The following is a 27,549-nucleotide window of genomic DNA, read 5'->3' as shown; positions in this document are numbered from 1 at the left end:
CCTTAGTCCCAACCTGAAGAGGCTACACCCGGGTGGAGTCTTACATCACAAGAGCCTTCCAAAATGAGAAGCCAAGAAGACTTGGCCAAAGTTTCCTCTTAAGTTTCGTGGAGAGAGACTCAGGTATAGAAATATCTTTCCTGCCGCCTGACCCGAAGCAGGAGAAACTGCTGACAGCTTGGAGACCAGGTAATACTAGGAGACACCAGTCTTCACGTTCAGCCTTCCCAGCAGGACACAGGGGACTTCAGTCCTGGTTTTGCTAATGAGGCAATCTAACGGGGGGTTAGTAAACCTAACGTTTACGGCATTTATTTAAAAGTTCTGATCATGTAAGTCTCAGGAAGCAAAACTAAGAATCTAAAACTGAAAGCTAACATCTACTTTATTAGGGGTTTCCAGAAAAGGGAGAAGTATTTAGGTTTCCCTTTCATTTCTCCTTTGCTCCAGAAGGTTTGGGAGGGTTAAGAATACATAACTGGCCGAATCATTGTTAACATTATGCAGGTCTGTCTCATTGAGTATGTAGCAAGGTATGTGATAGTGTGACAGAAGCCCATTGAAATGCCAGCTACCTCCCCCAGAGCAGAAATGGGCTGAGGACAAGAGTCCCTGGCTTTGAGCCCTGAGTACCTGTGGGCACTTGGGCACGAGATCTAGTCCCGGCAGACCCCCTAGAGACTTCCTTGAGTACAGGGCGCAGGTGAAATGGGGAATACCCCCCCCCCAGGAGGCTCCCTCCTGAGTTCCCTGCCTGCTCTGTTCTATAATCATCAGAGCCTGAGTCTTTGTGTTTCATTAATAAGACCTGAGGCTCTCTCTGTTTAGCTTCTATTGTAGGAATTTAACACGTTTTACCTCATTCCTCATTTTCACCCTTAGGATTAAAAACCACAGGGGAGGAGGGATGAAGACACCATAAGGTGAAGTTCAGGGAAGGAAGGGGAAGGGTGGACCGCCTCTGAAGGGCGTAAGGGGGCAGAGGGTGCAGAAGGAGAGGCCCAAGGCAACCGGACAAAACTCAGCTCAAAATCTGGCCTGGGAACATCCCTCTGGGATGAGTGTCCTCACCCATGTCTTACACTCAGGCCTTGTCTGTGTGTCCAGAGTGATGGAAGTCAGCTCTCTGGCAGAGCCTGTTGCTAAGGGGTCCTCCACGCCTCTCCCCCCTGGGACAGGCCGGAGCAGAGTTCCGTCCAGGGCAGAGTTCCGTCCAGCTTCCTGGGGCCCTGGTGGCCACAGCCTCTGTGCATGCATGAGGGCTGTTTGCTCCGTGACCTGCCACAGGAAGGGAAGGAAAATCTAACCTCGACCAATGAATCCAGAACTAGAAAAATCCCTAAAGTGTGTCCTGTGATCTTGGAAGTCAGATGCTGCTCTGCAGGCCAAGCAGTGCTGCTCTGCGGTGCTCCCAGGAGACTAGCCACCAGGGACTCCGAGGACTTTGGCCATTTAGGGGGCTGGGGGGAAGAAACCCTTCGAGAGGGAAGAGAGGCCAACAAAAGACACTGTGAAACCTTGCTTTCGGGGAGTAGGTCTGTGAGAGTTTGCTGTAGATACGCTAGAGGGTAAGTAAATACTGGATCCAAAGGGTAGGGCTGTGTGCACTGAGTCACTGAATTACAATGAGCCTCACAGGGCTTATTCCGGGGCTAATTTTCCACTCCAGGCTCTGAACCTACATTCTGGGGCCTCACCTAGGGCTTCATTTCCATCAACATAAGCATAAAACTTACCTGTACGTTTCCATTAACCCAGAAGTTGGGCTGCTTCTACTTTGAACCCGAACAGCTGAGAGCAGAAGGGCTGCAGTGGTAATAAAGTAACTCACTGCTGCTTCAAAATAAGACTTCATTATCAATTTAACAGCTCTCCCGTCATTCCCAGTGAGGATGAGTAGGAAAAACACCCTACGCTTGTCAAGTGCCTTGAAAGTGTCTGAACTCATCCTTTGACGCAGCTGCAAGCGCTCGCCGGGGCTGGTCAAGGTCCCCTTGGTCCCGGGGAATGCCTGAGCACTGCCCTGCCCTCTGCTTCTCTCTCGCCCTTGGCCTTGCCTCCTGGTTGGGCCCTCAGCTCCTTTCTAGCCTGGAAGACGGCAAAAATCTCTTCTTTCACGAAATGGAAGCGCTGTGTGCTCCATCTTGACCTCTGCTTTCCCCCCTTTTCGGATGTTGCTCCTGAATCAGCAATTAGCAAACTCGTTTCTTTTTTCTCTGTTTTTTTGCTGTAAGCGGGCCTTTCACAGTTGGCGGCCTCTCCCGGTGCGGAGCACAGGCTCCGGACGCGCAGGCTCAGCGGCCATGGCCCACGGGCCTAGCCGCTCCGCGGCATGTGGGATCTTCCCGGACCGGGGCACGAACCCGCGTCCCCCGCATCGGCAGGCGGACTCTCAACCACTGCGCCACCAAGGAAGTCCAGCAAACTCGTTTCTTAAAGAAGTCGGACCCTTCCTCCCTCTCCAAGAGCAGCGCTCCCGCCCCCCCCACACACAATTTTAAAGTCTTCACACTGCATTAGAAAGGTTTGGTTGGTTGGGTTGCCTTAAACTGACACAGTTTCTTCGGAGCGTAGTGCTATGGCTGGGAGAGGGCTCCCCCGCTACCAATGCAACGGCTCCTCGAGGACCCGCGGGTACCTCCTGCCTACGGGGCGCCCTGAGCTGCCCAACTCAAAAGGATGCTCAGAATTAAAACCCACCTTAAACGCCCTCCTGGAGCTGCTCTCGGACTAGGTTCAGCCACTTCCGCGCCGCCTCGGCGACGCCCGAGTCCCGACCGCGTGTCCCGCTCTTTCTCTCGCGTGACTTAGGTCGCTCAGGCTCCACCCTCGGTCCACTTTCCTCGCTTCCAAGAACCTGAGGTCTCAGTTTTTCTAAGCAGCACCTTTTATTCACCGAGTTGCCAGGTTTGCATAAAAATACAAGAGGCCCTGGCCCTGTTCGGTATGAATTTCAGATAAACAACAGATACTGTGTTTTAGTGTAAGCATGTCCCATACAATACTTGGGACACACTTACACTAAAAAATTATTTGTTATTTACCTGACATTCAAATTGACTAGCTCTCCCATATTTCATCTGGCAGCTCTATATCATGTTTCTTTCATTCATCAAATATTTCCCGAGAGCTTATCAGGTGTCAGGCATTATATGAGGTGCTGGGAAAGCCAGCCAAGTCCCAGGCTGCATATCTTACAAGTACGTATACTTTATGCACACACACCCATGCACACATACTCTCTCTCTCTCTCACCCTCTCTCTCTCTCTTTCTCTCTCTCTCTCTATATATATATCAAGTGTGAATGTTGTGCTAAACCAAATATTTGCATGTCATTAGTTTTCTTAATTGCTGCTTTTGATGAATTTTCTTTTATAAACATATTAAACCTTACAAGAAAGGCTACCTATTAAGATAGTTGTGTTTTTTTTGGGCTGTGCTGCAGGATGGCATGCGGGATCTTAGTTCCCCAACCAGGGATCAACCCGCGCCCCCTGCAGTGGAGGCGCGCAGTACCACTGGAATACCAGATTAAGTCCCCCATTTTTTTTTTTTTTTTTTTTTTTTTTTTTGCAGTACGCGGGCCTCTCACTGTTGTGGCCTCTCCAGTTGCGGAGCACAGGCTCCGGACGCGCAGGCCCAGTGGCCATGGCTCACAGGACCAGCCGCTCCGCGGCATGTGGGATCCTCCCGGACCAGGGCACTAACCCCTGTCCCCTGCATCGGCAGGCGGACTCTCAACCACTGCGCCACCAGGGAAGCCCAGAAGTCCCCTATTTTAATGAATAAAGACGCTAATATTTACTGAGCATTTAACATCTACCATGCACTACTTTAAGTGATTTACACGTGCTAATTTTTTTTGCCCACATACCTATGTGATGGGGGAGGGGTTGTTTTATGGGTTTTTAAAAAAATTTTTATTGAGGTATAGTTGATGTATAATATTACATAAGCTTCAGATGTATAACATAGTTATTCACAATTTTTAAAGGTTATACTCCAGTTATAGTTATTATAAAATACTGGCTATATTCCTTGTGCTGTACAATATATCCTTGTAGCTTATTATTTTATACCTAATAGTTTGCACCTCTTAATCCCCTACCCCAATCTTGCCCCTTCCCCTTTTCCCCTCCCCACTGGTAGCCACTAGTTTCTTCTCTATATTTGTGAGTCTGTTCCTTTTTTGTTATATTCATTAGTTTGTTGCATTTTTAAGATTCCACATATAAGTGGTATCATACACTATTTGTCTTTCTCTGTCTGACTTATTTCACTTAGTATAATATCCTCCATGCTGTTGCAAATGGCCAAATTTCATCCTTTTTTATGACTGAGTAGTATTCCAGTGTGTGTGTGTGTGTGTGTGTGTGTGTGTGTGTGTGTGTGTGTGTGGTATGTGTAGTACACATACATTTACGTAGTACACATACATTTATCCATTCATCTGTTGATGGACACTTAGTTTGCTTCCATATCTTGGCAATTGTAAATAATGCTGCTATGAACATTGTGGTGCATGTATCTTTTTGAATTAGTGTTTTCGGTTTTTTCAGATATATACCCAGCAAGGCAATTGCTGGGTCATATGGTAGATCTATTTTTAGTTTTTTGAGAAACCTCCATACTGTTTTCCACAGTGGCTGCACCAATTTACATTCACACCAACAGTGTATGAGAGTTCCCTTTTCTTTTCTCACCAACTTATGTTATTTGTAGACTTTTTGAAGATAGCCACTCTGACAGGTAAGAGGTCATATCTCATTGTGGTTTTGATTTGCATTTCTCTGATGATAACGATGTTGAGCATATTTTCCTGTGCCCGTTGGCCATCTGTATTTCTTCTTTGGAAAAATGTCTATTCAGGTCTTCTGTCCACTTTTTAATTGGGTTGTTTGTTTTTTTGATATTGAGTTGAAATGAGCTGTTAATTCTGTATGGGACTCTCTGCACTTCCTGGACTAGGATGTCTGTTTCCTTTCCCAGAGTAGGGAAGTTTTCAGCTATTATACCTTCAAATACTTTCTCAGCCCCTTTCTCTCTCTCTTCTCCATCTGGGACCTCTATAATGAAAATACTTGTGTGCTTGATGCTATCCCAGAGGTCTCCTGAACGGTCCTCATTTCTTTTCATTCTTTTTTCTTTTCTTCTGTTCAGCATCAGTGATTTCCACTACTCTCTCTTCCAGCTCGCTGATCCATTCCTCTGTATCATCTAGTCTACTGTTGGGTCCTTCTAGTGTATTTTTCATTTCAATTATTGTCTTCTTCATCTCTGTTTGGGTCTTTATATTTTCTCTTTGTTAAAAACTTCTAACTTTTCACTCTCCATTCATTCTTCTCCCAAGTTCTTTAATCATCTTTATGATCACTACCCTGAACTCTTTCTTGGGTAGATTGCCTGTCTCCACGTCACTTGGTTCTTCTGGGACCTTATCATTCCTTTGTTTGGATAATGTTCCTCTGTTGCCTCAGTTTGCCTAACTTGCTGTTTTTATTTCTCTGTATCTGGTAGGTTGGTTACATTTCCTGGTCTTGGAGAAGTGGCCTTGTGAAGGAGACGTCCTCCATATCCCATCAGTGCACTCCCTTTTCATTACTAGAGCTATATGCTCCAGGGGTGCCCCCTGTGTGGGTTGCATGGGCCCTTCTGTTGTGTGGGAATGACTACTGTGGGTGGTCTTGTAGGCTTGGTTGGCCCCTGGTCCAGTTGGATGCCAGGCCCTACCTTGTGTGGAGGCTGCCAGCTGCTGGTTGGCGGGGCCAGGTCACAAGGTGGCTGACTGCAGAACCCCAGGGTGGGGAGGGGGCAGGGCTAAGGCTGAATTACTGGAGGATGGAGTCAGGGTCCAGGAGACCCTGGGGCTATTGCCTTCCCATTGGTGGGTGAAACAATGTCCTGGGGCTAGTGCCGGCCTACTGGTAGGCAGAGTCAAGTCCTGGGGTCTGGTTGTAGGGCCCAGGGGTCCTAGACCTGGTGGATGGGCCCAGTTCCTGACACAGTTGGCTGCAGGGTCCGGGGTGTCCCAAAGCTTGCATTGGCCTGTTAGTGGGTAGGGCCAGGGCCCTGCTAGTTCCAGGGCTGGTGCTGGCCTGCTAGTGACACAGTTGGCTGCAGGGTCTGGGGTGTCCCAAAGCTTGCATTGGCCTGTTAGTGGGTAGGGCCAGGGCCCTGCTAGTTCCAGGGCTGGTGCTGGCCTGCTAGTGGGTGGGCTGTGTCCACAGGTTGCAAGGCTGTGGTTGTGTTGTGGCTGGTGTCTGCCCACTGGCGGGTGAGGCTGGTCCTGAGGTTAGAGCAGGCTCGCTGGAGGATAGGGTCAGGGCCCAGGGGGTTGTGGGGTCTCTGGCTGGAGAGCCCTGGGGGTCCTGGGTCTAGTGCCTGCGCACTGGTGTATGGGGCGGGGTCCTGGGCCCTCTGGTGGGCAGGGCTGTGTCCAGGGGCAGCTGTGGACTCAGGGGGTCTTAAGGCAGCCTGTCTGCCGATGGATGGCACTGTGTGTATGCCCACTTAGTTGCTCTGCCTGAGGTGTCCCAGCCCTGGCACCTACAGGGTGCTGGGCCGCTGCGAGGCTAATCCCCAAGGCTAATAAGCTAGAGGGAGGATCCCAGAATGGGGTGGGCCAGCACCAACATCCAGATGGTAGAAGGAACTCTAAGAACGGCTGCCACCAGTGTCCATGTCCCCAGGGTGAGCGGCAGACGCCTCCTGCCTCTCCAGGAGACTCTCCAAAGTCCGTAGGTACGTCTGACCCAGGCTCCTTTCCAATGACAGCTTCTGCTCTGGGTCCCAGAGCGTGTGAGGTTTTGTGCGTGCCCTTTAAGAGCAAAGTCTCTGTGTGCCCCAGCCGCCTGGCTCTCCCGAAAGTAAGCCCCTCTGGCCTTCAAAGCCAAACGCTCTGGGGACTCATCTTCTCAGCACAGCGCCCCCAGGCGGGAAGGCCCCAGACCTCTCACTCCTTTGGAGAGCCTCTGCAGCTGTAATTATTCTCCCATCTGTGGGCCACCCACCCAGGGCTACGGCACTTGACTCTATCGCAACTTTGCCCCTCCAGCTCGTTTTGCTGCGGTTCCTTCCTCGTTTTGCTGCGGTTCCTTCTTTCTGTCTTTAGTTGTTGAAGATCTTTCCTGGTAGGTTCATCTTGGCTGATCTCCTGCCAGGGTTGTTGTTTTGTTTTGTTTTGTTTTACCCCATTTTACAGATGAAAAAAATGAAGGCAGAAATAAATGAAGGTATGTAGCCTGTCACACAGCTAGTAAGCCGATGACCCAGGATTTGAACCAGGTTATCCGTCTCAAGTTAGACGATATGAATCGCATCTTGTAAATGGAAAAACTACACCTCGTTGGAGGCTACATGACTTGCCTCAGCCCCCTCGCCAATAAGTATGAAAAGCAGCTCTTCAACCTCCTTTTCACCCCACATGCTACACTCTCCCCATTACACCACCCGAAAACCCCTTGCAACTTCTCTAGAACAGCGTGGCCGGCCGTAAGTGGGTTTCATAAATATTTTTTTAAATCAAATACTTGTTCAAACACTTAAATGCTATTCTAAATGCTTTACAAATATTAACTCATTTAATCTTTGTAACAGAAGGAAACATACTATTCTCATCCCCATTTTATTATTTATTTTTTAAAGATTTTTTTTTTAATGTAGACCATTTTCAAAGTCTTTATTGAATTTGCTACAATATTGCTTCTGTTGTTTCTATGTTTTGGTTTTTTTGGCCACGAGGCATGTGGGATCTTAGCTCCCTGACCAGGGATCAAACCTGTACCCCCTACCTTGGAAGGCGAAATCTTAACCACTGGACCGCCAGGAAAGTCCCTTCGTCCCCATTTTAAACATGAGGAAACTGAAGCCTGGACAGTATGTCACATAACTGCTAACGGCAGAGCCAGGATTGGAACCCAGACAGTCTGTCTCAGAATAGGAAAAAGTCCACAGTTCATTGCCAAGTGCCTTTCTGCCCCAGGCATTACTGTAGGAGCTGGGCACCCAGCAGAGAAAAAATAGCACATCAACACGCCTGTCCTCCCGGCACTTACATTCCCTTGTGGAAAAGAGAATGAAGTCTAGATAAACTGGAAGACCTGGGAAGGATCCTCATGGGTGTGACTGAAACTGGGCACCAAGAGGGGAAGAATGGTTGACCTGTGAGAATGGGGCGAGGAGCCAGGCGCAGGCAGAGCGAAGTGAGGGCGGAGATGCTGAAGTGATTCCAGACAGCAGAAAGTTCCCTGCAGTGCACAATGGGCGCGTGAAATCGGGAGTAGGTGAGGGAAGGAAGATAGTCCAAGCCCCAGAATAGGACAGGCGTGTGACGAAAGGGAGGGAGGAGGACCCAGTGGCGGTGACGCCCCTCAAGCACTGCTCAGGCTTCGTTGCCCGAGGCAGGCCTGGGGGGGCTTTGGAGTCGTGCAGATACATCTGTGTGTGCAGTAGGTGTCTCAGGTTTTGCAGCCCTGCCCTTGGCCACCCTGGCAGATCACTTCTGCCCCCTCCGTCTGTACCTGATGTTCTGGCACAGCCCCTGCATCTCCCGCCTGGCATCACTTCCATCAGAACTGCTTTCTCGAGGCTTGGCCACAGAGCACTTCCTGGATGAGCAGCTTCCTATCATCCAGTGTGAGGCTCTTCCAAAAAAAGATAGGAAACAACGATAGAAACAGGAAGCATCATCGGCAGGCCTGCAGGGGATATGTCTCAGCCCTCACACCTCCTTCAAATAGTAATAGAATCAGAGGGGAAAGTTAGAGAACATTTGCTGTGAAATCAGAGGACCAAAAGGATTGAGAGACTTGCCCAAGCACTTTGCAAGTTATAAACTGAGCCAACCCTGGACCATCGGCCTCCAGGCACACAGTCAAATTGATCTGAACCACGTCACAATGCCTCAAACCCCGTCTGCGGTCACTGTCCCAATTCTTTTATTTTTTTTTGAATTTTGCCTTTTTTTTTTTTTACATTTAATTATTTATTTATTTTTGGCTGTGCTGGGTCTTCGTTTCTGTGCGTGGGCTTTCTCTAGTGTGGCGAGCGGGGGCCACTCCTCATCGCGGTGCGCGGGCCTCTCACTATCACGGCCTCTCTTGTTGTGGAGCACAGGCTCCAGACACACAGGCTCAGTAATTGTGGCTCACGGGCCTAGTTGCTCCGCGGCATGTGGGATCTTCCCAGACCAGGGCTCGAACCCGTGTCCCCTGCATTGGCAGGCAGATTCTCAACCACTGCGCCACCAGGGAAGCCCCCAATTCTTTATCAGTTGGTCATGGTGTGAGAGGGGACAGTGGAAAGAAAAGGAGAGACATGCCAGCCGATCCCATTAATATCACTACAGCTATTTATTATCACACCAGCTCACATGCCAAAAAACACTCTTAAAGTTGGACCATTAAGGGAAGGGTCCATGATTAAGAGCCACATCAAGGACAGAGTCAGAGGGCCTGGGATGACAGTTGTACTAAAAAAAAAAAAATAGCTACCGTTTTTGAGCCAGGTTCTGTGTTGAGGTTTCTCATGCATTACATTGTACCCTCACAATACCCCTGCAAGATGACTATTATTATTTTCAATTTACCTGAAGGAAGCTCAGGTTCAGAGAGGTGAAGTAACTTGCCCCAGGTCACACAGCTAGTCGGTGGTATGGCCAGAATTTGAACTCAGGACTGTTAGACTGAGAAGCCCAAGCTGGTTTCCAGCACACGCACTGTCTGTGAAATTTTAATCCAATGACGGTTGGTAGATCTGGGCTCTCTGGCATCTGGGACAAAAAGGAAATCATAGTCCTTAAGATACAACCAAAGAAAGCAAAGTAGATCAGAAAGAAATGATTTCCTAGCAGACAACCATTTAAGGAATTATTTCATGAGAGCTTAAATTGAACACAATCAGTTAATTACATCTATCTGGTTATTCATATGGAAATAAAGATGAAACTTCCATCCCCATCATTTTAGTGCTTGTATTGATCTTTCTAAAACATGTCTGTGGTCACATCATTCTCCCGCTCCAGACTTTGAAAAGCTCTCCATTGCTTCCATCAGTGTGCTTCAAACTTGTAAAAAAAAAAAAAAAAAAAAAAGGCAGGATTTTTTTCTTCAGATAAAATCTTACATGGAATGCTAAATACGGCAAGGAATAGAAGCAAACCTTTCCAAGCTAAATCAGCGAGTAAAGGAAGAATGGAGAGAGGCCAGGGAGGGCCAGGGACCCCAGACAGCTCCCTCCCCTGAGCTGGCCTCTCCCCTTGCCCAGCTACCCTCTCCCAAGAAGACTTTTTTTTTTTTTTTTGCGGTACGCGGGCCTCTCACTGTTGTGGCCTCTCACGTTGCCGAGCACAGGCTCTGGACGCGCAGGCTCACGGGCCCAGCCGCTCCGCGGCATGTGGGATCTTCCCAGACCAGGGCACGTACCCGTGTCCCCTGCGTCAGCAAGCGGACTTTCAACCACTGCGCCACCAGGGAAGCCCCCAAGAAGACTTTTAACCGGCCTCCACAGTCTAGGGCCCCTTCTGAAATGTACTGATCTACCGACATGAGAAAATGCAAAGCTTTCAGCCTGACCTTCCAAGGCCCTGATCGCCTGGCCCTGACTGCCACTTCCCCGTGGTTCTTCCACATCCCTATAGCCCCAGCTCTCCACAAAGCACAGGCTTATGCGCCACCAGATCTCTTTCCACTCTTCAAACACATCCTAAATTCACCCAGAGCCTGCCCTCTGCCCAGCCTGTTCTAAGGCCCAGTAGCCAGCCACCCATCCAAACACTTTCTTTCCTTCAAGGAGCCTGCACTCGCCCCCGTTCACAGCTGTCTTTCCTCCCCACCTCCCGCACTGGCTCCTGCATCTCTGTTCGAGCTCCCAGCTCGCCCTCTTTGTCTGGAGTTATCTATGTACAAGTTTCATCTCTGTAAGACTGAACTTTCAGAACAAACCTTGGCTTTTCCAACTCTGATGACCCCCTGCCCCCAGCACAAAGAGAATAGGTACTGAATAAATGCTTACTGAGTTTCACCCCATCTCTCCCGACCTACAAAGAGTAGGTGGCTCCCAGGTAGATGGACGCGTGTGGACTTTGTCGTTGCAGCCCTGCCATGTGCACCAGTAGCGCCTGCGACCTGGAGGAGATTCCCCTGGATGATGATGCCCCAGACAGCATGGAATTCAAAATCCTGGAGTTCTATGTCAAACACCACGTCTTCAAGAACACCTCTGCTGTCTTCTCACGAAAGCTCCCGAGAACAAGAAGTTTGTCCCAGAAAGGACCAGAGAGTTGGCAGGCAAAGAAAGCATGGACACGGGGACCGTGGACTTGCAGAAATTCCCAATCCACGGAGAAGGCCATAAACGTTGGCAAGAAAAAGTCGTCTTGGAGAACACTCTTTGGAGTAGCAGAGAAGAAGGAGGACTCTCAGAGCTCACCTCTGGATATCCGTGTTGAGCTGCAAAGTCCGGTGGGACCTCAGAGTGGTCCTCACGGTCGGCAGTGGCCGAGGTCCCTCTCCAATGTGGAACAGCGCTTAGAGCATGAAGGTAGGCTTTCGGGGATTCTTTCTCTGCCGCAGCCATGTGTTTCCCTTCTTTGTGCGCCTGGGGGTTCACCTCCTCCCAGCTGGTAATGGGGCCTTAGGCAAGGCACTCTTTGAACCTCAGCTTCCCAATCTATTAATACTCAATTCTAATTTCCCTGCTTTTCTCAAGACTGAAAAGAAAGGAAGAGGATAGCCGTGAAGGGTGATGAGACTGGTTTTCTGGCTCCACCGTCTATAAACTTGCTGCCCAAATCCCTAATCCTCAGTGCCAGAGACCCATAAGAGAAATAGCCCCAGCCGGGCTCAGGCTGCTCTTCCTCCTGAGGGAAGTCAACTCCCGTCCCTGGGCCTCTGTGTTTCCATCTGTACAATGGCCTCTGAAGTGGATGGAAAGATCAGATAGCTGTACACAAAAATACTTTTCAAAGTACAAGCCACTCAAAAAACCACCAAGAAGAATTTTGACAAAATCTTCCTTCAGTGGTACAAAACACGTTGTATCGAACAAAACATTTTCATGAAAGGCTTTATCAGAATCGCCCTTCATCCACAAACCCTGGCATAACCATCTTCCTCCCCTCCAACAATACCTTGTGCCCAATGCCCAGATTTTAAAAGAAACCCCCCTCCTGCTGGGCTGATTGGCCTGTGTAACTTGTCAATAATTAGTCAACAGGTGGCAGCAATGTCTCAATTTTTAAACATTGTGATGGCTGGCTTACTTGGAGAATCACCCCCGCACAATGACAGCTTTAGATCATTCACTGTGATCAAGGAAACTTCCATTTCCTATCAGACTTATAGAATCTTAGGAGAGGGGAAGTTAGGGTCGCGATTACCTGGGGGAACTCCTCCTTCCCCCAGGGGTACAGCAGGCTTCTTCTACTGCGGGTGGTATCTGAGCTCTGGAGCAAACACAACAGTTTGGAGGGACCTCAATAGGCTTTTCTGCTTGTCCTGTTCTTTGGAGTTTGCCAGGAAACGGAAGATTTTACAGACTTTAACCTTCTGGCTTTCCTGAGAAAAATGACGTTCTGTATTTCAATATTACTGAAGTGTCATGTCACCTTTCTTATTTTCTAAAATTTCCATATCTCTGTGTAGATATATAGATATCCCTACAAATGTGGAAACGGTTACCTCCTAAAGAGGCGTAGCTTTAAGGATTTAAGCACAGTTGTTCCTCCCTTCTCACCTTCCTCTCTCCTTGCTTTCTTGTTTAGTTAATTATGTGGGTAGTTAGTTGGTTTTATGTTGGGTGTGACCCCAGAGAGACTCACGTTCTATTTCTATTCTGCCACATGTAAATCAGAGCTCAGCAGTTGGTGTCCTGTTTTGTTTTGTTTTTTTAACATCTTTATGGGGGTATAATTGCTTTACAATGGTGTGTTAGTTTCTGCTTTATAACAAAGTGAATCAGTTATACATATACATATGTTCCCATATGTCTTCCCTCTTGCGTCTCCCTCCCTCCCACCCTCCCTATCCCACCCCTCCAGGCGGTCACAAAGCACCGAGCCAATATCCCTGTGCCATGCGGCTGCTTCCCACTAGCTATCTACCTCACTCCGTTTGTTAGTGTGTATGTGTCCATGACTCTCTCTCGCCCTGTCACAGCTCACCCTTCCCCCCCCCCCCCCGGGTTCTTTTAACTGAAGGTCGCAATTTAGCCTGTGTTGCCATTTCCAGGACTCAGACACCAGGTTGGAGTGAGAACGATGAGGTTATGTCCCAAGACCAAAGTCTCATAGTAAGAGACCTTGGAATGTAGAAAAATGAATGTCAATACCAATTTTAGTGACACCAACCCGAGTTTTTGTGTGAATCTTTTTTTCTCCACAGCTATGACTCGCTACAACTTCAATAACATAGAGATTATTTTTCTCTCCCATAGAAGAAAACCACAGTTTGGCAGCCCAGGCTTGATCTACCAGTTCCACAATCTTTAAGCATTCCTATTCTGCCATCCCTCAGCTAGTTGCTTCCAACCTCAGTCACCTTAAAACCCAAGGTGGCTGTTGGGATTCCAGCCATCATGTCTACATTCCAAGCAGGAAGAAAGAGGAAGCAAGGGAAGGACAAAAGGGTATCTCCTTCCTAGATAATGCAGCTCCCTTTCAGAGAGCTTTCTTAAAACTGTACCCAGCTTCTTACATCTCAGTGGCTACTCCTTACTGCAGACGAGGCTGGGAAATGTAGTGCTGTCAGCTTCCCCTGGCATCTCAGGGATCTGTTACTAAGGAAGAAAAAGAAAGTGGATACTGGGTAGGAAATAGCAGTCTCAACCATAAGGAATTCTCTCACAAACGCCCTGCCTCTTCTAAAACAAATGCCTCAAGCCAAATGCCTCCCCCATCCCGCTCTCCTGCTCTCCTTAATCCCACAGTGAGCCCCCAGAATAAACTCAGAAGGATGGGCAGCCTTTCTGTTCTCTCTCCACACCCACCCAATGTTCCCTTGCCTATCAGATGGGACCAACTCTGATGAGAAGGGAATTTTTTTTTCCAGTTTTTTAAATTAAGGTATTAGAATGGGAATCTTAACTAGAGCTAATTCATCTGAGTCAAAATGAGGTTGCTTATAGTTTTTCCTGCACGTATTTCACCTGCATCCCTCCAGTCCGCAGAGACAGATACACATACACAGGTTAGTCAGCTTGGGTACCTCCACGTCTGCTGGGGGCCTTGTGATTGCCCTGCCACGTGGCGGGGGCTGGGGGCTGGGGAGCGACAACCTTGGGGGCCCTCACCTGCCTCCTTTGAGGGCAAGGTGGGCGCAGTGTGACTTCCGTGGAAGAGAGCGTGTTAATCACCCTGCAGGCCGCACAAGGTTGCAGAGAGGAAAGCACGTGGAAGCTTTCCTCTCCCGTCTCCTGCGGACACAAGGGAAGGCTCCCACCGGTTTTGGGATCCAGCCTCTTGCCACCTCCTTCCGTGGGTGGCCAGCATTCACGAGCAAGCCGGTTGGACTGCAGTAAGGTGATTTAAAAGTGGAAAGTACTTGTGGTTGGGTTATTAAAATGGGAAGGAAAAGCGTTGATCCTTCTCCTTGACCTCTCCAATTTTTCTCTCTCTCTAACCCACTCCTGATCTGTTTCTGAACCCTGTGGATGGAGCATCATGAAAAATGTAGCTTTTTAAGGAAGCCATTATGCCTTTTTTTAAAGGAAGGCATTGTGGACGAAGTGTCAGTTGCCATGGCCTTTCAGTGAATGCCCTGGGGGGGTGAATGGAAAGCACCAGGGCGCCATGTGACGGGCGAGTCCAGGGAGAGAGGTTCAGGAACCACCTTGGCAGCTCCGTAGGAGGTCAAACCCTGCCTTGCATATGACACAATCCCTCCCCGGACCCAGGCCTTGCCTCTCTTATCTATCCTGATTGACAAGGTCCGGGTGTTCCCCTGGGCACACCAACCTTCTGGCCAAAACCCCACTCTGTCACTTTCGTCAAGTCTTATGAATTAAATACTGTTGTTCTTAAACATTGCATGATACGACCGCTCCGTGTCAAAGGCAGAACTTGTACGAGCTTCTGAAAGTTAAGAACTTAGTGATGGGTTAACAAAGTCAATTTTACTCCCGAGTAACTCAGCAGTACCGCCTGCCCTCCCAATCCGGCCCCATCCCCTACCAGGGGCAAAGTCGACCTGTCCTTCACAGGCTATGACATTCAGGGGGCCAGTGCCATTTAAACCTTCATGTCCCCAAATGCTTTACCCTCTAGTTGCCTGTGCAAATTCATGGCATAAGGCTTTTCCTGGATTATAAACTCTTGAAGGTCGTGGCTTAGACTTTATGCATCCTTGTTTACCTATCAGCACTTTTCGCATGTTTCCCACTATACGTGGAGGAGAGAGAAGACAAGTGACCATGCAAGCAAGGGCAGTTCAGTGTTCACTTGATAATGAGTCATGAATATGGCCTGAGAGCAGGGATATTTCTCTTTCCTCCGTGACAACCCCGAAAGGCCTGTCACACTGCTGAATGCCCTCCTATGTGCATAGGAGCCAGCTCTCCAAGATATAAAGGATGTCCAAAAAAAAAAAAGAATAAAAATAAAAGCATAATGAGCATTCCCTCAAGCAAAGAACTAAGCACTCCCTTTTGTGTTTCCTCCCTTGCAAAGGGGCAAGGGGACCCTAATTTTGCAAGGCTTCAGAAAGAGGGTGCAGAGGGGCAATTGTTTCGAGGTGGCAATCACTCCTCTGTGAACTCCTCCTCCGTCCCAGCCTCTGCCAGGCAACTGCCAGTGATTTCTGAAGAATGGACTCCCCTCCACGCACACTCCCGGCCGCTTCCTTTCGCTCCAGGCTGGTGTTTTCATTTCGGGCAACTGTGCATACCAATCAGCTAGACGAAGTTCTGGGAAGGGCCTGTCAGCACCATTTTGTCTTGTTTCAGCCGTGGACCCCAAGGTTGTTTCCATTGCCAACCGAGTCGCTGAAATCGTTTATTCCTGGCCGCCGCCAGAAGCGCTCCACAGCCAGGGAGGAAGCTTCAAGTCCAGAACGATTGTGACACGCCAGGGTCTCCAGCACCAGGGCTTCCAGCCTACAGCTGCAGGTGGGAAGAGTGTGTGCGGTGGGTTGCCTGTCTGCCATGCAGAGGTCTACAGCATTTATGTACTTACACAGCTCAGGGCTCTGCAACTTAGGAATCTCTGCTAAGCTGGCCTCAGGGCACGACAGCAACACGCTGGAGGCACTGACCTTCTTTAGCTTGAGAGACCAGCCCAAGCCAAGGCGAGTATGCCAGCAGCTGGAAGCAACAGGCCAAACTCACTGCTAAGTCCAAAGGAAAGTCTCCTACTGAGGGGCAGGAGAAAGCCTGCACTCAACCTTGTCCACAGGGGGAAATGCAAGTTAGATTTCATCACGTTAGCCATGGCCAGGGACCAGTGTACTCGAGCAAGTGCACAGGGTATAGTTGGAGCATCGCCCGGGGATTTATGATATTGCCTTGGGCTCCTGTGAAAAAGCAGGGGGTTGTCAGGTACCAGGTCTGGGGCAAAACGTGAAGCAGAACTGAGAAGTAGTGATCAGACTGGGTCAGTTGTCACCAAACTGTACCAATAGGTAGGACTGTGGATCGCATCCGACTTGCAGGAATTCTAGAGTTGAGGGAAGCAGGACCAAGTGCCACAGGAAGAGAAGTTCAGTCTGGCCATTCCCTCATTAATGACTATCCTGCCCGTGGTTCTCGTTCCCAAACTCCAGTGATGATGAGGGTCCTAGCTGGCCCCTGAGTTTGCAGTACGCCAAAACAGAAGGCAAAAGATTGATCTGCAAAGGTGGTGGTGTCTCCCAAGCTCAGAAGCAAAGTGCTGAGTTTGTCCACCCTGTGCTGTGCTGCTGGGACCACAAACTACCAAAGGGGCTTAGAGAGTGAGGCGCTGGGAAAGGAGGACCCTTCTGACAGCAAAAAACAGTGTTCCAACTTTATTGCTATCTCATGTGTGCCTGGGCCTCGTAAAGCAATACCCCTAAACCAAGCAAAAGCTCAGGCTCTCATCCTTTGCGCGCATGAGAAATTCAGGCTGCTGTTCTAGCAACTTCCCTGGAGAGAGGCGGCAGCGTCAGATTAAAAACTACACGTGGGCGGTGGAAGCATGCAGTCCTTCTTTTCCCAGGTGACTTGGGTCTCAGACTTCCTACCACCTTGCCCTTCACTCGACCCTGTGGGATGTATTTCCTGGCCTCTCCTCCCCTCTCCCTCTGGGACAAACATGAGGACTCCATGACATCAGAGACTGCGCCATAAGGAAAAAGGGCCACCTCTGTTTGGATTCCGCTCTATAGCAACGACCGTTTTCCTAATGTTGCACGTTAGCACATTTTGAGACGAGAAAAATCAGACTCCACCTTCCCTGTTCCAACACACACACCAACTGGGGCCACCTCTCTCTCTGTCTGCCATGTTAGCCTTTGGGGTGGGAGACCTTATTCATTTTATTTACTTATACTCCACCTTGTTGTAAAGACACAGCACACAAAGTACACATTTTAGTAAGATAAATCAAATTTGAAAGATACTGTAAAAAGAAAACAGTAGGAAAATAGGTGGGTTTAGGAATGAGTTTAATTCCCCAAATGCAGGAAGACTATACCCCCCCCCCCCCCCCCCGCCTTAGGAGGCCACAGTTCGGCTCTACAGTTCCTAGCAGCTAACACAAAGGAGTGAGATGATCCAGTAGGGGTTTATGGTGTCTATATGGAAAAAGCACCATATGCTCAGGACAAACCCAAAGACCGAGAGAAACTGCTCCTAAATATCTTTAGAGATAAGCTCATGTATCTTCAACAACATTTTTACAGTAAATAAAGTGATGAGTTTCACGGTGAGAACTGTGGGAGTGCTGGGGGAAGAAAGAGAGGAAAGGAGGGGACTGTGGGAAAGGGTGTCTGGAATGGTTTGGGCCTGATCAGAAGAGGCAAGGTAAGATTTACTTTGCTGAGAATTATGAAGGGCATGTCTTCCTCAATCCCTAACCAGGCTACAAGCATTGTCCCTGGAAACATTTAAGATTGTTTTTTCTTAAAAGAAATAACTGGAATTTTCCCCTGGCAGACGGAAAAGACCAGATAATAGCCAGAATCGTTGAGCTGCTGAAATATTCGGGGGATCAGTTGGAAAGAGAGGTAGGGAGCTTCTCGAACTAACGAGTTTTCTTTCTGCGTCCGCGCGCTGGTACCCAAGGATGGAACTGTACTGCTGCTTGTGCTCCTTTGCAAAGTTCTGGTTTCCACTTAGTCCTGAATTTTATTTCCCTTGGACTCAAAACTCTTCGTGCTGGCAGCATCTCAAAAATGAATCACTTTGGAAAACATAAGTAAACCTTCTGGAGCCTCCTTGGAATTTTTGGAAATGAAAAAAGTAACTTTGTTTTTGCAGGAAAAAGACACCAATAAATTAAAATTTGCTGAATAGAATTATGAATCTAGTTCCCCATGTAACTGATCCTCAGGGAAGTTTAGACTCTTGCATTTGCCCTGCAGCCTGGTTATCTGTGTCCCACAGCTGCTCCAAGTCTGGAGTCTTGTCTGAAATCTCCCCCTAGAAAGGCCGGACTGTTCTCTCTCAGCAATTCGGCCAGGGGGCAGGTTAGCGTTAACTCGGAGAACTTGGAGTTTCCTGCCATTTAGAAGTTGAGACCAGTTCTTCCCATCAGGAACGTGTAGGAGTTACCTTCAGGTAAAGAGGTAGTGAGCAGGCCCCCCTGTAGTCAGGGCTTCTCAAGGGATCTTGTCCGTGTCTGCCGCCCACTGACGGCTGCATGGTCGCCAGCATCTGTGCATCAGGGGCTGGCCTGTGGACCCATTCCTTCGTTTGGCCAGGATCCATGGGGAGGAGTCAGGTCTGTGGGGACTCTGCAGGAGGGGGAAACAGCACTCACTGGCTAGCCAGCCAGCCCAGTCTCAGCATGCTCTGTGGCTCCTCGACACCTTTGTCACAGGTGTGCCCAGAGGATGGTGACCAGGACAGGGAAGGGCAGGTGAGGTGGTGCAGAATGAGAAACACTGAGGAAACACGGAGGACCAAAGAAAAGAGAAGGGGGTCTGGGAGCTTCAGGGCCACAGTACGGGGTGGACAGGGGTGCAGAGGAAGCAGAAAACAGAAGAGGGCACATGGTTTTAAGGACACCCCTGTGTTTCTCCAGAACTAACATTGATAGGAGTTACAGGGCAATTGATTTCTCCCCACTTTAAGAATGAACTTTCTAGCACTCAGTGCTGTCCATCGAAGCCAAGGGCTGCCTTGTGAAGAAATGATCTTCCTGTCTCTAGAAGAATTCCAAGTAGATGCCACTAACCAGCCCACAGTTCAGTACTTAAACGAGGAAGGATCTGACAGGTGTGCTCAAGGATTCCTTACAGCTCGAAGTTGCTGTGGCTCTCCTTCCTGGCCTCCCCCTGGGGCCGGGACTTGGCAGTAGGTCTGGGAGGCCAGGGACGGGGGCGTGGTATGAAGGTTGACCCTTCTGGTTATGAAGAGAGATGCTTTCCTTTTCACCCCACAAATTACCACTTTAAAAACCTCACTTTGCCTGATGCACTCTCTTGATGATTTGGGGGCAATCATTTACGTTATTTATGTAGAAAACATGGTGGTGGTTCTCTTTATGTGGTTCTCCAGTAGAGGACTCTGGTGGGAACACACAGAAGCTCTACTCGTGCTCTGTGGGTGTTAAGTTCCCCACAGAATGGGACAGTGACGAGGAGGAGGGGACCTGCCATGTCTGCAGAGTGTCTGCAAAGCCACTCATCCCCGAGGGCACTTGTGGGCTCCTCCCACACCTCCCTGAGATGCCAGAAAGCCAGGTGCAACCCCAAGGGGCAGGGGGGCAGAGTGGGTACCTGTGGAAGGGGTTTCCTTCTGGCGTTTCATTCTTTTACTGTGCTGGCATGGTCCTGGATTCCAGCCGCCCGCTGGAGGTTTCGAGTCTACCTTCTTCCACTGGGTCATGACTAAGAGGAGTCCATTCTTGGTGTCGAGGATGTTCCTGCTTCAGATTTATAATTCAAATAGGCCCCTGTGTCTCCTGGAAGTTGGGAGGAGGTGAGCTGGGCTCAGATAAAGGACACAGCTCCACTAAAAATCTTTATGTCGCATCTGACTCATCCCCAGAATACCCCTTTTAGAAACCATCTTGGTTGAAAACCTGCTCAGCTTATCATTCCTCAAGGACAGAACTAGTTGATTTTCAAATAAACATATAGTCCCTGATCATTGAGAAATTTCTGTTTTCACATGACAACCATCACTTTACAGACATTGCAAGGAAGGCCTTAGATGAGGATGATGTATGCTTGATGACACAAGCCCTGATTTTTCCCAAGCAGAGGCAGGGACTTCCCTGGTGGTCCAGTGGTTAGGACTCTACATTTCCACTGCAGGGGGCACGGGTTCGATCCCTGGTCGGGGAACCAAGATCCTGCATGCCTTGCGGCACGGCCAAAGAAAAGCATCTCGCATCTTGAAGCATCCTGGACAAATGCTAACACTGAGAGCACTTTCCACCATGTTGAGCACAACATGTTTTACTCAATTACCCTGTAGTACAGGTACTGTCATCCCAGTATAGAGATGACAAAACTGAAACCGAGAGGTTAAGTTCTCCAAGACTGCACAGCTAGTAAGAGGTGTAGCAGGAGGAGTTGAGCCCGAAGACAGTGATTTCCAGGCTTCAGATTCTGCCCATTACACAACCTCTAACAGAGCACTTTGCACTGGGTCACAACCGTCAGTAGACTGTGAGCCCTTTGAGTGAGGGGCTGAGTCTTAATGGTCCACAGTACCACCTGCTGGGTACTCAGCACTCAGGAAACATCTGCTGAATGTCGAATGAATGGGCTGTTCAGTTTGTATTTGTCCCCATGAAAGAAATTCACAGAGAAGGTCCATGCCCAATCCGGTCCTGCAGGACATGGCACCACGATTGAGACCAGAATTGAGGGTTTTCCATTGGGTGTTTCAGTTGCCCAGTGTCGAGTGGGAGAGTTTGCCTGCCCGGGCCAGGCTGCTGTACTGACTGCTTCTCCTCTTGCACACAGTTGAAGAGAGACAAGGCTTTGATGAACAGCTTCCAGGGCGGGCTGTCCTACTCTGTTTTCAAGACCATCACAGACCAGTTCCTAAGGGGTGTGGACACCAGGGGAGAATCAGAGGTCAAAGCTCAGGGCTTTAAGGTTGCTCTTGCAATAGACGTCACGGCCAAGCTCACAAGCATCGACAGCCATCCCATGAACAGGGTGCTGGGCTTTGGAACCAAGTACCTGAAGGAGAACTTCTCGCCCTGGGTCCAGCAGCACGGTGGCTGGGTAAGTGCATCCTATTTAAAAATAAATCTTCCCAGAACTCAAGAGGAGATGGGATGGAAAGGGGTTTTTTGGGTTTGTTTTTTTTAAGTGAAGGGAACACATCTTTGAAGTGGTTCTCATGGGTTTTGGACACTTGAGTGGCAAGAGATTTATTCCATTGATGGGAACATATTTTTTAGTGATTATCTTATCAATAAATATTTACTGAGCTCCCAAAGGGTATGTGGGGTATGTGTGTGGGGGGAGAGGGACTGGTCGGATATAACAGGAAATGAAGAGATGTTGATATAAAATGTTTAGATAGACATAATTTCTGTTTTCACAAATTTTGCAGGCAGCGGAAGTCTAGCAGTGAGAAAAGGATAGGCACATAGTTCCTTATTCTCTCAGATGCTGATGGGGTGTGGGTGTAATTCTCACGCAGAGGTTCAGGACTTATGACATTTTGCCATTGTTGCTTGGACCCAGCCATTTTGACAGGGACATTTTGATAACTGAAGCAGTTAAATTTTCATCTATTTTTAATTACCTGCTATCAGGCAAAACAGACCTCTCTACCCTGATTCCTCACCTCAACCCCTCTCCCATCCTTTTCCCTTGAGATTTCCTTAAAACTGCCACGTTCAAATGGCCTCGTAACAGTAACCTTTTCAAAATGCTTTACCCCATCCAGAGCTCTAAATCTCAATACAGTTAAGGGCCCTACGTACGAACGAGTTCTGCTCTGAGAGTGTGTTCGTAAGTCCAACAAAGTTAGCCTAGGTACCCAGCTAACACAATCGGCTATATAGTACTGTACTGTAATAGGTTTATAATACTTTTCACACAAATAATACATGACACAAGAAATCAAGAAAGCATTTTGAATCTTACAGTACAGTACCTTGAAAAGTACAGTAACACAGTATAACAGCTGGCATACAGGGGCTGGCGTCCAGTGAACAGGCAAGAAGAGTTACTGACTGGAGGATCCTCAGCGATAGGAGACGGAGGGCAGCTGCACTTTCACTCATGCCCAACATTGACGGCACAGGTTCTGGTTCCTTGCTGGAACCAGATGCCCGTTTGCATCTTTGAAAGTTCGCAACTTGAAGGTTCGTGTGTAGGGGACTTACTGTAGGCCTAGGGCATTTTTGTCTGTTCAAGCCCTTCTTAGGAGGACATACATTATCATTAGTCCTCTTTCCACGAGAGTGGCCCAGGGGCCAGGAGGCTTGAGTCTGCTCTGGACATGGCCCTGGGGCCTCCAAACAGGCTTAGTGTCTTGGCTGCCAGACGGAAAGTACAGCTGATCATGCCTAAGGGGCTGAAGTGTCCGCCATGGTCTCCACTGGCTACCCATTAAGCAACCCAGACTTCTGTTCTTTCCTATTTTCCACTTTTGCACCAGATATGATAGCCCTTAAGTGGCTAATCTGAACAAGGCTCTTAGGTATTCTAAATTCAAGCTGCCTTAACTCACGCTAAGAAGAGGACAGAATCCTCAACATCGCTTCAGCTTTAACTGCCCTTCCTTCCAGGACCCCCTCAAGTCCCTCTTCTGCCCCAGAGCCCTTCCGGACTACTCCGGCTCAAGACTCTTACCAGCCTCTGACCTTTTACAACACTTCACGTTTGCATTATGATTATATACAGGAAATTACCATCATTGTTGGTCTAGTTAATATATTTTTCCAGCGAGGTTATAAGTATCAATTGGGCTTACAGGCCCATTCTCAAAAGTCTATTTAGTTAATTAATGTAGCTGAAACGCCAAAAGTGTTCTATGAAAAACGGCGTTTCTACACCAAAAGCAGAAGCGACAAAAGAAAAAATAAATTGGACTACATTAAAATTAAAAATATTTCTGCTTCAAAGGATACCATCAAGAAGGAAAGAGAAAACCCAGAGAATGGGAAAAAATATTTGCAAATTATATATCTGATAAGGGACTTGTATTCAGAATATGTAATAAATTCTTACAACTCAACAATAAAAGACAAAAAACCCCGCAATTTTTTTAAATGGGCAAAATCGATTTGAATAGACATTTCTTCAAAGAAGATATACAAATGGCCAATGAGCACATGAAAAGATCCTTGCTTGCCATCTTCATTTCTACATTAGGGAAACGCAAATCAAAACCACAATGAGATACCCACTAGCATGGCTAAAATAAAAAAGACAAGTGTCAGTGAGGATGTGGAGAAATCTGAATCCTTATACATTGCTGGTTGCACTCTAAAATGGTCAAGCCCCTTCGGAAAACAACTTGGCAGTTCCCCAAAAGGTCTATACCCAAGAAAACTGAAAACAAGTGTTCACATAAAAACTTGTACATGAATGTTCATAGCAGCATCATTAGTCATAATGGCCCAAAACTGGAAACAACGAAGAAGTTTATCCATGATGAATAATGAATGGAAAAACCAAATATGGAATATCCATACAGTAGAATAATATTTAGCCATAAAAAGGAATGAAGTATGGAAAGGTGGATGAACCTTGAAAACATCATGCACAGTGAAAGAAGTCAGACAGAAGGGCCATATATTGTATGATTCCATTTATATGAAATGTCCAGAATAGACAAATTCATAGAGACAGTGGTTTCCTAGGGCTTTGGGGAGAGAGAACGGGGTGTGACTGCTGACGGACACAGAGGTTCTTTTTGTGGTGATGAAAATGTTCTAAAATCAGATAGAAGTGATGGCTGCACAACTTCGTGAACATACTAAAAGCCACTGAATTATATACTTTAAGAGGTGAGTTTTAGGTATGTTCAAAAAAATCTGTTATGAAAAACAGTGGTTCTGGGCTTCCCTGGTGGCGCAGTGGTTGAGAGTCCGCCTGCCGATGCAGGGGACGCAGTTCGTGCCCCGGTCCGGGAGGATCCCACATGCCGCGAAGCGGCTGGGCCTGTGAGCCATGGCCACTGAGCCTGCGCGTCCGGAGCGTGCGCTCCGCAGCGGGAGAGGCCACAACAGTGAGAGGCCCGCGTACCGCAAAATACAAAACAAAACAATGGTTCTAATTCTAGTAAGCAAATAAAAAGAGGAAAGAAAAAAGAATATAAAAAGTTTTATTAGTTCTTAATTTGGTTGCTAGTGCTAGAGAGAAAAACAGTTCCAATCAGAGAAAACAGATGATTTTTAGGGGGTAGAAATAATAAAGGGAATTTTCAAAGGCTTTAGAATTTTGTGGCACTAGTTCTTTTAGCACTTGTATTTTCAATTCAAAATGTATTAGTTTACTTTTTCAGGTCATCATAAATCTTAATCTTAAGTCTTGGCCACAGTTAGGTTTAATTTGGAGCACGTAGCTAGAAATTAGGAGAGGGAAGAAAAAGAATAAGAGGGAAAGGACTAATTTTTTCCAAAGTTGCAGAGACAGAGTTGCAAAAAATAAAGGATGCTGCTGAAAGAATATTTACGAGTTGATACGAACTATGAAAGTGTGGAGGCGGGTGGCTCAGTCTCCCTGAACAGGAAAGAGATGAATCTGGGTGGCAAGCCTTCCATTGCCCCAGGGATGTTAGTGGCTCTCTGGAGTGTCCTTGTAGTGTGGTGCAGAAGGAGAAAAACTATTCCTAGGCACACGTTTTCCAGGAGCTCAGGGTTCCTAATTATCTTAGTCATCCACATTTCACAGAAGTGCATCTTATCTTCCCAACGGAACTGCAAATCTGTGAGGGCAGAATTATGTATTTCATGCCCCTTTTTCTCTCTCATAGTTTCCATTACTTTTACATAAGTCATAGATGTTCAGCCAATACTTGTAGAATAATGAGTCGATCAAATGAATGAATAGCGACTCTATCCACAAAGCATGCCAAACAAGCCACCATTTGATTTTAATTTATTCCTTGGCCTTTTTGCTTCACTTGGCACCATTCACATCGTTACCCCGTGGTCCTGGCAACCTCACCCCTTCTACAGCACTTTGAAAGAAGAGGTTTGCCACCTCCATAGTCATCAACCTTTCAGTATCTACTCTTTCGAATTTAACCATACAATCAAAGACTTTTCCCATCTAGCCAGTTAGCCCTGGGTGTGTAACATAAGTCCTTAGCTGATAAAGTTTTCCTTTCAGGCATACCAAGGATGCCAGTCACCTTTCCAAACCCTCCCCCAACCTTAACATGGTCTCCAAGCCTTGGGTCATGCCTGGGATAAGAAAGCATATGTTTTCACTTCAACAGTGAATCAAACTTGGAATTTTAAGAATCTATTTCTCTTTTTCCCCCCCTCTAGGAAAAAGTACTTGGGATATCACATGAAGAAGTAGACTGAAACATCAGAGGATTTGTAATCTGGAATACTCATGGTCCAACTCTGGTCTTGCATACATCCGTCTTAGCAGACTATGGGAGAAAACAAAAATGGACAAGGCAGATGGACCATCAAAATCTGCAAAACCATTATTCCTGCAAATCAAGAGGCATCAGGAGAGGCCTTGAAATCTCCGGCTCATAGAATCTAGTAGCATGGCCCTCGGCATCCATGTTTTCAGGTCTCCATTGAGTGTGTAAGGAAGTCTCGAAAGGCAAGTGGTAATTTTCCATTCAAATGCTTAGAACAGAAGCCATCACCCTGCCTCTGCCGGCCACTTTAGTGAAAGTGTGTGACAGATGTTTGTTGACCTCATGAAGGTGAAATGATAAACGGTGCATTTGCTTACTCTTTGGTTTCCAGTACTATTTATTTTTCAAACTTCACTGGAGATGGCCCGATAATGACATTGTTTCAAGCCTACCTTTAGGCCCATGTGGCTGTTCGTGTTGGTAGACAGAGCTCAGAGACTCCTGAGTTTACTGCTGTAGCCTGGGGAGAGACTGCCGTATCTGCTTTTTTTTTTTTTTTTTTTTTTTTTTGCGGTACGCGGGCCTCTCACTGTTGTGGCCTCTCCCGTTGCGGAGCACAGGCTCTGGATGCGCAGGCTCAGCGGCCATGGCTCACGGGCCCAGCTGCTCCGAGGCATGTGGGATCCTCCCAGACCGGGGCACGAACCCGTGTCCCCTGCATCGGCAGGTGGACTCTCAACCACTGTGCCACCAGGGAAGCCCCGTATCTGCTTTTTGACTCACTTCTCTTGGAGAATTCTTTGGCAGTTTGAAAAACTTCCATTTGGCAGAAAACGACTATTCCTATCACCCTCAACTATCTCAGTGACCCCACCTCTACTTCTCGAGGTTTCTAGGCCTTTGTTATTTTTTGCGGTAATGATTAGTGGTTGGTAAAATAAATATGCAGAAAGATAACTGTCAAAAGGGTATGTTTATGGTTAAAATAGATAGTAAGTAAGAGTATACGATTTCTGTGAGGATCATATAAGTTAATTTATATCAAGCGCTTAGAACAGTGCTTGGTATTTAGTGCTGTATTCACTTATGTCCACTATTATGTGCTGCCCTCAGCTAAGCTGAAAACTTCCTTTGCTTTCAAAGCAGTCACTGATAGTTTTTCTGAAATTGATACTGTTCAGAATGAGGCTTTTTAGTAAGTGAAGTATGTTCCATAGTGGGTGTTTAAGACACAAAACAATTTTTAAAAATACTATCAAATTAGAGTCTTACAAATTTCTGGCTCCCTAGCGCCCAGCACGTAGCCTGATGTAAAGTAGGAGTTTAACAGACCTTTGATGAACAAATAAATGAATGAGTTTATCAGACATATTTTCAGCTTCAAGGGAAAGTTGGAGCTATCTATGATCACATGCTTCACTACTCTACTCTGGACTAAAATGAGCTATTCTCTTCTACCTTCTTCCCCCTACATTGAAACTCACAAATTTTAGGGCTAAAGGAGTTTCCTTTTACAGATGGAGACACTAGAGACCACCTCCTCTCCATTCCAAACTATTTGCAGTTCCCCAAATGTATTATGTAACCTTGTACCTCTGAGCCTCATAACATTTTCCCCGCTTGGACTATTCTTATCTGTCGGTCCTCTTTCCCCCGTTTTCCCTAATCCAACTAATTCTAGCCCATTTTTGCAAATCCATTCCTTCATTTTCTCCAGGAAGCATTTGCTAACCCTCCCTGGGCCACCATGAGACTATATTTGGATGCCTTTCCTCATAAGGATGTTCCATATCACCCTGTATAGAGACATTACACCTAATCCATTGTATCATAAAAATGAGTCTTTTGCACTGGATTATAAATTATTTTGTAAACAACTGTTATGTCTAATTTAACTTTGTATACCTAATGCC

The 27,549-nt window shown here is 47.4% G+C and overlaps 1 protein-coding gene across 2 annotated transcripts; it reads left to right on the top strand.

Annotated features, from left to right (window-relative positions):
- Nucleotides 1-118: 118 nt before the first annotated feature.
- BCL2L14 (BCL2 like 14) lies at nt 119-26,836 on the top strand. Of its 2 annotated transcripts, XM_079936114.1 has the most exons (6): nt 119-189; nt 11,094-11,539; nt 15,938-16,099; nt 18,104-18,174; nt 21,088-21,354; nt 25,587-26,836. In XM_079936114.1, the coding sequence occupies exons 2-6, from the start codon at nt 11,101-11,103 to the stop codon at nt 25,623-25,625; spliced, it is 978 nt and encodes a 325-aa protein (XP_079792240.1). In that variant the 5' UTR covers nt 119-189; nt 11,094-11,100; the 3' UTR covers nt 25,626-26,836. The 2 variants fall into 2 exon arrangements, with proteins under 2 accessions (XP_079792240.1, XP_079792241.1); XM_079936115.1 differs by lacking the exon at nt 119-189 and having other exon boundaries at nt 11,080-11,539.
- Nucleotides 26,837-27,549: the final 713 nt, after the last annotated feature.

This window comes from Stenella coeruleoalba, assembly GCF_951394435.1.
Source record: "Stenella coeruleoalba genome assembly, chromosome: 11".
In the NCBI taxonomy this organism is placed as follows: Eukaryota; Metazoa; Chordata; class Mammalia; order Artiodactyla; family Delphinidae; genus Stenella; species Stenella coeruleoalba.
This window is presented reverse-complemented; position numbering and strand designations above follow the sequence as displayed.

Coding starts and splice junctions, on each gene's coding strand:
- BCL2L14 (XM_079936114.1), top strand. CDS start 11,101: ATGTGCACCAGTAGCGCCTGCGACCTGGAGGAGATTCCCCTGGATGAT. Junction 11,540..15,937: donor ACAGCGCTTAGAGCATGAAG/GTAGGCTTTCGG, acceptor GTCTTGTTTCAG/CCGTGGACCCCAAGGTTGTT. Junction 21,355..25,586: donor TCCAGCAGCACGGTGGCTGG/GTAAGTGCATCC, acceptor CCCCCCCTCTAG/GAAAAAGTACTTGGGATATC.